Source organism: Euleptes europaea, chromosome 19, assembly GCF_029931775.1.
Source record: "Euleptes europaea isolate rEulEur1 chromosome 19, rEulEur1.hap1, whole genome shotgun sequence".
Taxonomy (NCBI): domain Eukaryota; kingdom Metazoa; phylum Chordata; class Lepidosauria; order Squamata; family Sphaerodactylidae; genus Euleptes; species Euleptes europaea.
This window is the reverse complement of record NC_079330.1, coordinates 17,188,188-17,202,439: the sequence shown is the minus strand read 5'-3', so window position 1 is coordinate 17,202,439 and position 14,252 is coordinate 17,188,188. Positions and strand designations below refer to the sequence as shown.

Below are 14,252 nucleotides of genomic sequence, written 5' to 3'. Positions count from 1 at the left end.
GGTGAGCGCTCCTTCCATGGAGGTTTTTAAGAAGAGGTTAGATGGCCATCTGTCAGCAATGCAGATTCTGTGACCTTAGGCAGATGATGAGAGGGAGAGCATCTTGGCCATCTTCTGGTCACTAGGGGTGTGTGTGTGTGGGGGAGAGGTAGTTGTGAATTTCCTGCATTGTGCAGGGGGTTGGACTAATGACCCTGGTGGTCCCTTCCAACTCTATGATTCTATGATTCTATAATTCTATGATTCTAAATATATCACATTTTAGATACGATGGTCATCCGCCTCTGAAGGGAAGTCATTGCTTCTGTATCTCAGCGATCCAAACACACCCCATGCTAGAGACAGAACAGCTTCACCCATTCCCAATAATGGCTGATTTAAGGGAAGCCAGGTCAGAGTGGTGGATCATACAGAGATGCTTTGGGCTTTCCAATTATTCATTTTACTCATATACAAGAACACATGAAGTTGGCTTATATGGTGTCAGACACTTGGTCTGCCATGGTCAACATGATGGGCAGAGGCTGTCTTTCACATCACCCACAATCGAATCCTAATTGGAGATGCCGGGGATTGAACCTGGGACCTTTTGCATCCAAAGCAGATGCTCTACCACTGAGCCATGGCCCCTTTGAAACATTAAGACTTCTATTCGCTATGCCACATTCGAAGGTCCCTGCAGCGCTGGGGGAAGAGGGGCAGGGCCAAGCTCCTACCATACTTACAACTCTCAGGTTCGCCTCCTGCAGCTTCCTGGCTCTCTCCTCTAGGCGCTTGGCTATGACGGCCAGCTCAGCGTTTTTCCTCTTCAGGTGCTTCACCTTCTCCTGTGTCTCTGGGAAGCAACTCTTGCGCTTGAGAAGAAGAAGAAGAGTTGGGTTTTTTATATGCCGACTTTCTCTACCACTTAAGGGAGACTCAAACCGGCTTACAATCACCGTTCCCCCCCACACAACAGACACCCTGTGAGGTAGGTGGGGCTGAGAGAGGTGTGACTAGCCCAAGGTCACCCAGCTGGCTTCGTGTGTAGGAGCAGGGAAACAAATCCAGTTCACCAGATTAGTCACTCTAACCAGTATGCTACAATCTGGGCATGTTCACCATTTCCCGTGTTCATTCCTGAATGTTCTTTGTCTTCCTGCAGCATCATTGCGATGATGAGCTCCGAGGACAGCCGGGTCTTCAAGTGGCAGCGAATCAGTAAGTTCCCACCCCTTTTTTGTTTAGTTTATGTTCAGGATCAATTTTTATCTGTCTTTTGGGAAGTTCTCTTAAGAAGGAAGAAGAGTAGGTTTTTATATCCTTTTTTCTCAACCTTAAGGAGTCTCAAAGTGCCTTACAATCACGTACTCTTCCTCTCCCCACAACAGGCACCTTGTGAGGTCAGTGAGGCTGAGAGGAGTTCTAAGAGAATGGTGACTGGCCCAAGGTCACCCAGTAGGCTTCATTTGTAGGAGTGGGGAAACAAACCCAGTTCTCCAGATCAGAGCCCGCCACTCATGTGAAGGAGTGGGGACTCAAACTCGGTTCTCCAGATCAGAGTCCACCGCTCCAAAGCACCGCTCTTAACCACTACACCATGCTGGCTCTCTTGAGGAAGGGTGGGGGAGAGAGGGGGGAAACATTGGTGGGCTGCACAACCTCTCCAGCATGTCCTTTGCTTAGGAGTCCGGCTGTGCCTCGGGGTCATCATGCGGACCGGCCAGGCTGGGTGGAGAGGCGGCAGCCGCCTTCCCCCTCGGGGCCCAGAGGAGCTTGGCGGAGTCAGCGGAAGGACAATCGATGGCGATTAGGGACAAGAGTTGTTCGACAGTGGAATCAGCTACCTCGGGAGGTGGTGAGCTCCCCCTCACCGGCAGTCTTTCAGCAGAGGCTGGACAAACACTTGTCAGGGAGGCTCTAGGCCAGCGGTTCCCAAACACGCTGAGTCACGGAGCACTTTTCAGGAGAGAAATTCGTCACGGAGCACTAATTTTCACCTAGCACCTATATAGTAAACCGAATGACGGTAGTATTTTCCTTTCCAATCTCTTCACGGAGCACTAGGAGATGTTTTGCAGAGCACCAAGTGCTCTGTGGAGCACAGTTTGGGAACCGCTGCTCTAGGCTGATCCTGCAATAAGCAGGGAGTTGGACTAGATGGCCTGGGTGGCCCCTTCCAACTCTATGATCCTATGATTCTAGGAAAATCGGACGCCTGAAAACCCATCCAAACCCCTTGGACGCGCCTTGGCGATTCCCCTGGAAATCCCTGCAAGTCGTATTCATCCTTGAGGTGGAACCAGGACATATCAACAGAAGCAGCTATAACAGAGCACATATCAAGCGGCCGTCTGCTGAAACAGAACTCTGGTCTCCGTACAGTCTCCTCTGACTGGCAGGTGGCTCTGCAGTGTCTTGGGCAGAGGAAAACCTTTCCCAGGACATGCTGTTTGAGATCCTTTAACTGGAAAGGGCAGGGATTGGACCTGGGACCTCCTGCATACCAGCGTGTCATCTGCCTCTACCCCTGCCCTACGTTCTTTCAGTCCCCGGCCCTGTACCCATCCCTCATGTCCTTCAACATCTGGTCCTGCTTTCTACGGACTTGGCCTATTAGTCTATTTCTTTCGGCTCACCAGCAGGCTGTTCTCCTTCTTCAGGCCGGCACACCGCGACTGCAGCTCCTCCAGGGCGGTGAGCAGCACTTGGTTTTGCCGCAAAAGACACTGATAGCTCACACCATACTGGAAAAGAGAGAGAGAGACCAATGCAAATGCCCCCTCTTGCTGGCACTGTGGCCTGCAGCCTTGCCTCTCTTGAACACATGAAGCTGCCTTCTACTGAATCAGACCCTCGGTCCATCAAAGTCAGTACTGCCTACTCAGACTGGCAGTGGCTCTCCAGGGTCTCAGGCGGGGGTCTTTCACATCACCTACCTGCCTGGTCCCTTTAGCTGGAGATGCAGGGGATCGAACCTGAGACCTTCTGCATGCCAAGCGGAGGCTCCACCACTGAGCCATAGCCCCTCCCCACATAACATCAAGGTCAGTACTGTCTACTTGGACTGCCCTCCAGGGCCTCAGAGCAGGGGTCTTTCACATCACCTACTTGCCCAGTCCCTTTAACTGGAGATGCCGGGGATTGAAGCTGGGACCTTCTGCATGCCAAGCAGATGCTCTACTACTGAGCCACAGCCCCTCCCCCTTCAGCCTCTTCCTTCAGCCATGACTATCAATTAATTAAATGAATTCATTTGTACCCCTCCTTTCCCCCCCCAGTCTGGACCCAAAGTAGCGTACATCGTTCTCTCCTCCATTTAGAAGAAGAAGAGTTGGTCAGGGGCTCCCACCCCTGACGACAGGGGTGGGCAGGGGCCTTGCCAGAGCCAGGGAGAAGCAGAAGATCTCTGTGCACAAGGCAAGAAGAAATCCTGTGCCTCACTTGGGAGCCCTTTCAACATTTACTCATCTAAGAGATTTATAGTCTGTGTGTTCAGCTAACGGCTCAGGCTTCCAGCAAGAAAAGACCCAAAATGATCATTAATTAATAACAAAAACAATAAAAATCAACCAGTGATATGACCAACCATTTTTTATAGCCCCAGAAGTGCTCAATCCTGAAACACCAGCACAACCGTCAATAAAAACAGCTGTTTTAAACAAATTACGGTGCAATCCTATAATGAATTACTCCAGTCTAAAATTACTGAAACTGATGGGTTTAGACTGGGTCAACTCAGCAGAGGACTGTACTGCAAATCAGCCATAATGTCAGAAGTTAACAAAGTTTGGGGAATAAAAGTTTTGCCTGGCCCCAGGTGAGTCTCCATGGGGGAAGAAATCCAGAACTGAGGTGCCATCACAGAAAAGACCCTGTCTCTGACATTCGCCTACCTTTCTTCTGACAAGCCAGAGCATGCAAAGCAGGCCCCAGAAACAGATCTGAATTGATAGGTAGGTCCACATTGGAGAAGGCAGTCCTGTAAATATTTCGGTCCCAAACTGTTGAGGCCTTTTGCAAGTAACAGTAACCCATAAGCAAGCATCTTCCTTCTGCCAACTCCTCATCCATCACACAAACCAGCTTTTGGCAGTCATAATCTCAATGGCACCTCTGAGCATGTGCCGAGTGCCTCTCTCTCACCACTGAGAAACACCAGACAATAAAGGATGCACAGGGTGGAGAAAGTGGGTAGAGAGAACTTTTTCTCCCTCTGTCATGAAACTAGAACTCAGGGGCATTGTTGATGAAGATGGGGGGCTGTAGATTCAGCCCAATCAAAGAAGTGCTTCTTTGCGCAATGCTTAATTCACTTGTGGGATTCTCTGCTGCAAGAGGGGGGTGACACCCATAAGTTTAGACAGCTTTAAAAGAGGGTTAGACCAATTCAGGTTGAAGCACAGGTTTGCCAATGGTCATTAGCCACAATGGCTAAGTGGAACCCTTCAGCCCTGTTCAGAGGCAGTCTACCTGTGAATGCCATTAATGGAGGACCACAACTGAGAGATTTTTGTCTCCATGCTCAGATGGTAAGCCTTCAGGGGGCACTGCGGGCAACTAGATGAAATTTCAATCTGATCCAACAGAGACCGTGCTTAACGTTTACTAGCCATGACAATTAGAAATGGAACCTCCAAGTACTGAGGCAGTATATCTCTGGATACTGGGAGAAAGCCAAACACTGAAGGAGGGACACTGCTTCAAGCCCTGCTTGCGGGATTTCTAGAAACATCTGGACAGCCTTTTTTTTTTTAACTGGGTGCTCTCCCTAGATGGGCTTTGGATCTGACCTGTGTGTGTAAAGTGCCTTTAAGTCGCAGCCGACTTATGGCGACCCCTTATGGGGTTTTCATGGCAAGAGACTAACAGAGGTGGTTTGCCAGTGCCTTCCTCTGCACAGCAACCCTGGTCTTCCTTGGTGGTCTCCCATCCGAATACTAACCAGGGCTGACCCTGCTTAGCTTCTGAGATCTGACGAGATCAGGCTAGCCTCGGCCATCCAGGTCAGAGCAGATCTGATCTAGCAAGCTTCATATTATATGGCTACAGAGGAACAGGCCATGGCAAACCACCTCCAAATGTCTCCTGCCTTGAAAACCCTACGCCATAAGCCAGGCGTGACTTGAGGGCACTTTCCACACCACCACTGGTGGTGATCCCTGTTACGATCCAGCAGCAAACTGAAGATTATCACCAGGACCAAAATAGGAATACTTTCACCACGATACACATGCGCACGCAGGCCCCGACTCCAGTAACAACAGACCCGCGCCATTCCAGCAACGGTGTCAGAACGTCACTCCGGCAGGCCGTTTCCCTCCAACTCTTCTTCTCGTCTGCCTGTTACGATTTGCAAAACTGGCAAGAGATGCTCTCTCTTGAAACGACAGGCGCTGGGCGAAGCTCTCTTCACGTCCAAGGTCAAACCTCACATAACGAGAACTAATTGGCGGAGGCTTCCATGACAGGAACGGGCCATTTGATTCCGGAAAGCGGTGACAGAGGGGAGCGTCCCGAGGATAATGACTCAATCCGACACATGCAGACTACAAATCTAGCGCAGATGTTTAATGGGAAGAGCGAGGTAACCTTCAGGGCTGGAAAGGGCTCCTTCAGCGAGGCAGCGGGCAAATCCGGGTTGCTTTCCAGGGGCCGGGCTAAATGCTCAAATCCTCAACTATTCAGGGCAAGACACCCCAACCGACCAACGCAATCTGAGCTGCGATGCAAACCCGAACCTCGCGGCCGTGAGATGTCGCAGCAGCTGCTTTAGGAAAGGATGTGGAGATAGGGTTGCCAACCTCCAGGTACTGACACAAAAGCTAACACGGAAAGGCTACACAATCCATAAAGATGCGTGAAAATATATTATCTATCGGCAATATAAGCATCAACTTGCAAAATCATGTCCTTAGTACAACATAGGACAACATAGGAATTCTTCATCAGTTCCACTTCATGGACCTAATAATGCATTTATGCTTCTCCTTACTTTCTTGTCTTACAGCATTGCACTTATGCACTTCATGGACCTAATGCCATACTTTAGGTCCATGAAGTGGAACCGATGAAAAATTGAAACGGCCGTCTTCCTCTTCTATCTTGGGGTGGACTTACCTGTGTTATACCTGCGAATAGAAATAAGATCATTAAAAAATTGGACAACTGATATTAGCAATTTCATACTGGTGTTTGAGTCACAACTATGTTGTACTAAGGACATGATTTTGCAAGCTGGTGTTTATATTGCTGATAGATAATATATTTTCACGCATCTTTATGGATTGTGTAGCCTTTCTGTGTTACCTTTCGTGTCACTATTATTTACACAGAAGTGTCATAATTTTGTTACTAACCTCCAGGTACTAGCTGGAGATCTCCTGCTAATTCAACTGATCTCCAGCCAATAGAGGTCAGTTCGCCTGGAGACAATGGCCGTTTTGGCAATTGGACTCTATGGCATTGAGGTCCCTCCCCTCCCCAAACCCCGCCCTACTCAGGCTCCACCCAAAAAACCTCCCGGCGGTGAAGAGGGACCTGGCAACCCTACTTGGAGATGAATTTGTGGAGGACAGGTCTCTCGGTAATTGACAGTCATGATAGCAAGTCCAGCATCGAGACACAGTAAACACATAGTCATACCCTCCAACTCAGCACCGTTTCCTCTGGCTGGTCCCAGATCTCCAGGATCTCAGGCTGAGAAAGATCTTTTCTCACATCTGCTCCCTGAGGTCTTTTTTTAAACCTGCAAGTGCTGGGGATTGAACCTGGGACCTTGGTCGTGCAACCAAAGTCGGAAGCTGCTGAGCTATGTCCTCTATCCAATTCGAAACCTCTCTCTACAGACTGAAGTAAAACCAGCACTGCAGTAGGGACCGATTTAAGCGTGTCCCAATGATTACAGGAGAGGGTTTGCTTTATTTGTTTCCCTATTCAGTCTTGGAGGGGTGTGCTGCTTTCGTGTTCTGGGGAAACCGGGCTGCTGGAGATGTCACGGCACTACCCCGCTTTCTCGTTTGAGTGCCCGATTCATGGAGGAGGAGGGAGTGGGGTTTAGATTTCGTTCGCCTCTTTTGAGACACAAACCGGTCGAACCGGCAAGCTGGAATGGATGCTGGCAAACAGCAAAGATATTATCCGCACAGCGGCTCTGTCTGCGCTCGCGGCCATGAAACGGGGACAGAAAAGCTATTGAGAACATTGTTGACTGTACGCCACTCGATTGACTCTGACGCCGCTTTCGGTTCTCTTTTAATTTGCGTGGTTTGTTTCACCAGTCACTGGGCATGCCCCACTGAATATCCGTCACATTTTTACCCTGCCCTCCCTCCGAGGCAGTTCTCCATTCCTCCATTTGATCCTCGCAACAACCCTCGGAGGTAAATTAGGCTGAGGAAGAGAGAGTGACACCACGTCCGGTCCAAGAACAACAGAGTGGGGGTTCAGAACAAGGCCTCCCCAGGCCTGGGCCAGCACACTAACCGCTACTCCACACTGGCTCTGAAACCAGGTTAATTCACAGAGTGTCAAAAACCTTTCAAAATCTCCTTGACCAGAAAAGAGATCTTGGAGTAATGGTGGACAGCTCAATGAAAATGTTAACTCAATGCAGCGAAAAAGGCAATTTATCTGTAATTAAGAGACTGAAGACAGAACAGCCATAGGTATCATTATGCTATTGTACAGATTTAGGCCAGAGTTGGAATTCTGTATACAGTTTTGGTCACCCCCACCTGAGCTTCAGTCACTGTACATTTAAATAACCGCCAAGCATCCTGAAAATCCCCCCCTCTAATATTCTCCATTTTAAGTTCCTTTTTGACAAACCCCTTTATTTTTGAGCAACTTCCTCTTCTGGGGTAACTTTCCATTTGCATGAATGCCGATCTTAACGGTGCTACGGACACTGATCTCTAACACACAGTTTATATCAACAAACTACTGTCCTCCGGATCCTTTGCATGGAACAAGGGCAAAGAGGTTTCTACTCAGATAATTCCATTTATTCAAGCATCGTTGAGGTGTGGTGGTTAGAGTTTTGGCCTAGCAGTTGTCAGACGGCAAATCCATAGAGCTAATATGACCTCGGACTCCATGTTCACAAGCAGTATTTCTGTTCTTTATGAGATGCTAGGCAGAAACATTTGAGCCATGGCCAATTTGCAAACCTTGATGCTTGACCACCGCTAAAGTAAGCGATGCCTTGACCTGGATGGCTCAGGCTAGCCTGACCTCGTCAGATTTGAAAAGCTAAGCAGGGTCGCCCCCGGTTAGTAAGTGGATGGGAGACCAAGGAATACCAGGGTTGCTGTGCAGAGGAAGGCACTGGCAAACCACCTCTGTTAGTCTCTTGCCTTGAAAACCCTACAGGGGTTGCCATAAGTCGGCTGTGACATGACAGCACTTTACACACACTCAAAGAAGGAAATCTGGGCTGGGGAGACCTTTGCTCTTACTCAGAAAGGCAGCTCTGTGTTTTTATTTTTGGAAGACACCAGAGCTGGCACAATCCCTTTCTCACGCACAATTTCTCATTCTCCTAGCAAATTAGGCTAAGCACAGTCCTCCCTTCCCTTCCCTTGCTCAGAACAGCCAGTCCTAGAAACCCAGAACAGGAGGGCAACGTGGTGCCCGAGGGCCATCTTCTCCGAATCCGGGCCACAAACCCGCTCCATATAACAAAGCCCCAGAATGCTAAAGCGTCCAAAGACCTCAATTAATCCTGACTTCTGTGTTTCTGCTGAGTTCAATTGAGCCTAGATGGTATTATATAACAAAAAGAAAGAGACTTCTCTAAATCAGTCTCAGGTTGCCAGGAGCAGAGATCCCTCTTTCCCTCCCTCCAAGTTGGCTCCTACAAAATCTGGCATCTCCTACAGTTCGCAACAAATGAAAAAGAAAGCACCTCTGATCAAGATTGCCCTGCCCACAAGAGAAGTGGCTATCTGGGTGAGTCCACCAGTTCCATTGGGTGGATTTGGAATGGAAAAGACATCACAAAAACATCTGAAATCGCCAACAAAAGGAAGCTTTCCTGGCAAAAGGCTCTCTCCTCTTTTGACGAATGATGCTTGGCTAGGGGCATATGACTCACCCCAGGTGCCCTGGGCAAATGACTTTGCAGACCCCAGATCTCAGAAGCTAAGCAGGGCTAGCTCTGGTAAGTATCTGGATGAGAGATCACCAAGGAATTTCAGGGTTGCTATGCAGAGGAAAGCAACGGCAAACCACCTCTGTTAGTCGCTTGCCTTGAAACCCCTACTGGGTCGCCACAAGTCAGCTGTGAGCTGACGGCACTTTGCACACTCACAAACCCATACTGCGGAGCAGTAGCCGTCGCTGCCCACCCACTTACCCACCCCCACCATCTGGGCACCGCGGGAAGCCTTTCCTAATTTTGTTTCACAGGCTCACAAAACCCTGGGGCAGAGTTAGGGCTGCCAGCTTCCAGGAGGGGCCTGGAGATTTCCCAGAATCATAACTGATCTCCAGACAACAGAAATAAGTTCCCCTGGAGGAAAGGGCAGCTTTGGTGGGTGGACTCTATGGCACCACATCACGGCTGAGTTCCCTCCCCTCCCCAAACTCCGCCCTCCCTAGGCTCCCACCCCCAAATTCCAGGAATTGCCTGACCCAGAGTTGCCAACTCTAGCCAAGCCCAGATAACCCTGCAAATAATCCTGGCTGCATTCTTTTTTTCTATAAACCCAGAGAGATATTTAAACCTGGGTTTTCTGCAATTGGGAATCTGCCTTTTCTTGAGGTCTCCTTTTCCCTCTTTTAAAGGCCTTTCATGCAGGGTCGTTTCTCCCCGCGGTCACCCCCGCCGACTCCTTTGGGGCTTCCTTTTGATTATGCATGCCTTTTCCGCCTGTCAGAGGTCGTCTCACTCTCCCCGGGGCATGTTGCCCGCATTTTCCAGATTCTGGCTAAAACAACATCTGGAAAACACAGGCAAAACGCAGGGTGGGGCAGGCGACCTCTGACAGGCATGAAAGGCATGCATAATCAAAAGGAAGCCCTGAAGCAGTTGGCAGGGGTGCCTACGGGGAAACGTCTCTGCATGAAAGGCCAAAGGCAAATAATCCCCGTAAGCAGCAGCAAATGTTCAAAAAATCCTCCAGACCAGAGGAGACCCTGAAGCACCAAAGTTCATAGACTTCCCCTTCCAAGAAAACAACCCTTTTACTCTTGCCCTCCCTCGTTCACAGGAGATTCCTCCAATCTGGACAAAGGTCAAAAGCTGATCCATTGTCACTATTCATTGTTTTTAACAGCACGGAATCAGTGCATCGTCCCCCAAAACAAGACCCTCCCCCTTTCATTCAGAGATTCCCCAGCAGGCAGGGCAAGGAGGCAGCTGCCTTCATCTCTAACAAAAATGACAACTCTATTTCCCCCCCCCCCCCAAAGCTAGAGGTGTGAAGAACATGTGCCTGCAGCCTCTTGGGTTGTTATTCCGGTCATCTGCTGGCTGAGACCCTGCCAGGGCAGTCTGGGACGAGGCAAAAGGCCTCTGGCCCCGCAGAGAGACCTTTGCTGCTTCATGGCACTTGTTTTGGGATGCAAAACCGAGCTTGTGTTCCTCCTCCGTGGAAAGGGAAAAAAGCAATCGATTTGGTGTTGGTCTCTCAAGCCTCTCCTTCCTCTTCAGCCATCAAGAAGGAAAGCAGCATGGTACAGTGGTTAGACTGTGACTGAGAAACCACCTTGAGTTCAAACCCTCCTTCGGCCATGAAACTGACTAGGAGGGGCACCTTGAGCCAGTTGCTTTCTTTCTGGCTAACCTCCCTCACAGGGCTGTTGTGAGAAAGAAAATGGAATGACGCCATTCATCTACGCTGGGCTCTTTAAAGGAATGAATGAAACTGACACTCTTTAGAGGAATGAATGAAACTGACTAGGAGGGGCACCCTGAGCCAGTTGCTTTCTTTCTGGCTAACCTCCCTCACAGGGCTGTTGTAAGGGTGAAAATGGAATGACGCAATTAATCCATGCCGGACTCGTTAGAGGAACGAATGAAACTGTGACACCCTTTAGAGGAATGAATGAAACTGACTAGGAGGGGCACCCTGAGCCAGTTGCTTTCTTTCTGGCTAATCTACCTCACAGGGCTGTTGTAAGGGAGAAAATGGAATGACGCAATTCATCTATGCTGGACTTTAGAGGAATGAATGAAACTGACTAGGAGGGGCAGCCAGTTGCTTTCTTTCTGGCTAATCTACCTCACAGGGCTGTTGTAAGGGTGAAAACGGAATGACGCAATTCATCTACGCCGGACTCGTTAGAGGAATGAATGAAACTGTGACACTCTTTAGAGGAATGAATGAAACTGTGACACGCTGTAGAGGAATGAATGAAACTGTGGCACCCGGTGACACCCTAGCTGTGACAACCAAGAGCATGAGGGTTGAAAGTATAATCCATGAACGCAGGAGTTCCTGATCTGAAACCTTAGCACACCAGTCGGGATAATCAGTGTAGCCACCTTTGGAGGGGCTGGAGAACAGGGTTACTGAAATAAGGCAGGCAAAAAATCCTTTAAAAAAGAGATTTCCAAATGAGCCAACAACTCTTGCCAGCGTGCCAAAATCAGAGAGAGAAACATAGTAGCCTGCATACCAAAATAAACCATCTTGTGACATCGAATCTTCCCTGTCTCGTTCGCCTGGAATCAATGATTGCTCGCTGTAGGCGAGCCACAATTTACAAGTCTATTTAAACACTAGAAGCCTGGAATGTGAAAGCCAGGGATGATTCACTGCAGCATGTTCCTCTCGTGGGCTTACATGGAAAGGAAACGCAACCCACACAGCCGACACACACACCCCTTTTAACCACCGGCTCTTTCCCGGACTGGACAGCCCAATAGGGAGGGTGCGTACAGAACGGATTTTGTTTTTGTTTTTTAAAGCACCGCAGTTCATAAAGAGCATGGGGGGGAAAATGGTTGCTTCTTCATGCCTGCCTACGAGGAGACTTTACTGCATCTCTTCTTACAGCCACAGGTTTGCTACCGGCAAGGACAAATTTGCAGCAAATGATTTTTTTTTTAAAAAAAGGTGGCTGAAATTGGGCAACGAGGGAGCGAATATCGATAACGCCATGTTTCAAACGGACTGATCAGGCAAATCGTTGGCGTGGTGGGCGAAGGAGAGCCGATTAAGAGGCGTGGACGAGAATCAGGCATGGAAGAAGAGCCCTGCTGGATCAGACCACCCGGTGTGCGCATGGGTGGGTGGGGGATCGAATCCTGCGTTTCACCGTTCCAGCCAGGCTCCTCTGGGAAGCCCCCGAGCACAGAATGGACGCCGCTTGCCCCTTCCACCTGGCACTGAGGCAGACTGCCTCTGGGCATGCAGGTTCCACGCAGCCCTCCCGGCTGATAGCTGTCATGAGACCTCCCTGCCAGGAATCTGTCAAGAAGGCATTTAGCCATCATCATCCTCCCCCCCACACCGCCTTTGGTTTTTGCATTCCCAAGAGCCAGCCATACCTGACTCTCCCTAGGGCTGAAAAGCATTGGTTTTACAGGAGACCATCTTTGGAGGTATGCAAACTGGCATGCCAGGTTTTTTTGGGGGGGGGGGTTGTAGCAGCAAGCAGAGGCTTCCGCCTGGCCAGGGCGGTTTGCTGACCAGCCCCCGAGCTAGATCTCTGCTAAAGCCCCATCCGCCGTCCTCTACAGAGTTCCTCCACCCCAAGCCCCTGGATCTCAATGGGCTTCGAGGGGAGCAAACGCTGCAAAGGATTGCGCCGTCACCCGACGGCTGAGACCGTGGACACAGCAAGCTGCCTTATCCTGAATCAGACCCCCGCCCAGCAAAATCAGTATTGTCTACTCGGACCGGCAGCAGATCTCCAGGGTCTCAGGCAGGGGTCTTTCCCATCACCGCCCTGCCTAGTCCGTTGAACTGGAGATGCCGGGGATTGAACCTGGGTCCTTCTGCATGGTCCTTCTCCATCTTTGGAGGCATGCAAATGTGCACGGTCCCCAAGGATACCACCGCAAGGCTCCAGCCTCCCCCCACCCCAGCCTGGGGCACGCAGAAAGAGAGCCAGAGAGACTGCCGCTGACCATGGAGGCTCTGGCAGCGCCCTTCCTCCTGCACCTTACCTGTGCCGAGCCCTCCGCCTGGCAATGCCCGGAGCCTTCCGCCGGGGCCGGGCAGCTCCTGCGCGGCTCGGGCATCATCGCGCCGCTCCGCCTGCCCTCCGCGGCCCGGGGGGCGGCGAGGGGGTCTCTCCTCCGGCGGGACTCCGCAGCGCCTGCCGCAGCCCGGCGGGCATCACCGCGCCCGCCGGCGGGGCGGCGGGGCCTGCACTGCAGGGGCGGCCGGAGGGGGCGGGGCGAGCCCCCCCTGCACGCGCCGGACGGGCCCGGCCGCGCGCCACGCAGGCTGCCTCCGGACGCCGGACGGGGGACGCGCCGCCCAGACGGGGGCTCGGCCGGTTGCCGTGGAAACGGTGCGGGGACGGAAGGGGAGGGGGACGAGGGGGGAGGAGGGGGAGGGCGGCGCTGCTGGCTCGCCCACGTGCTTCTCGGCCCGGCGGCACCCAGGGAACGCCCCCCCCCTCTGTCTTTAACTGCGGAGGCAACACTGAGGCAGCACTTGGAGGGGCCGTGGCTCAGCGGTAGCGTCTCTGCTCGGCATGCGGAAGGCCCCGGGTTCGATCCCCGGCCGCTCCAGTTAAATGGACTGGGCAAGTAGGTGATGGGAAAGACCCCTGCCTGAGACCCTGGAGAGCCATGGAGAGGGGCCGTGGCTCATTGGTAGAGCATCCCTTTGGCATGCGGAAGGTCCCAGGTTCAATCCCCAGGTCCCAGGTTCAATCCCCAGCATCTCCAGGTAAAGGGCCTAGGCAGGTAGATGATGGGAAAGACCTCTGCCTGAGACCCTGGAGAGCCATGGAGAGGGGCCGTGGCTCAGTGGTGTAGAGTCTCTGCTCGGCATGTGGAAGGCCCCGGGTTCAAACCCCGGGTAAAGGGATCAGGTAGGTGATGGGAAAACCCCTCTGCCTGAGACCCTGGAGAGGGGCTGTGGCTCTGCTCGGCATGCGGAAGGTCCTGGGTTCGATCCCCGGCATCTCCAGGTAAAGGGATCAGGTAGGTGATGGGAAAGACCCTCTGCCTGAGACTCAGGAGAGCTTCTATGGGTCAGAGTAGTGGCTGTGGCTCAGTGGTAGAGCATCTGCTTGGCATGCGGAAGGTCCCAGGTTCTAATCCTGTGCATCTCCAGTGAAAGGGACTGGGCAAGTAGGTGATGTGA

General features: G+C 51.4%; 1 protein-coding gene across 1 annotated transcript in view; it reads right to left on the bottom strand.

Annotated features, from left to right (window-relative positions):
* Positions 1-13,177, bottom strand: part of TSPOAP1 (TSPO associated protein 1) — a 64,229-nt gene extending 51,052 nt beyond the window's left edge. Inside the window, exons 1-3 of the mRNA XM_056864970.1 lie at positions 13,100-13,177; positions 2,619-2,726; positions 726-854 (exon numbers count right to left, since the gene is read on the bottom strand). Coding sequence (XP_056720948.1) covers positions 726-854; positions 2,619-2,726; positions 13,100-13,177 — 315 coding nt within the window. The remainder of the gene's footprint in view (positions 1-725; positions 855-2,618; positions 2,727-13,099) is intronic.
* Positions 13,178-14,252: the final 1,075 nt, after the last annotated feature.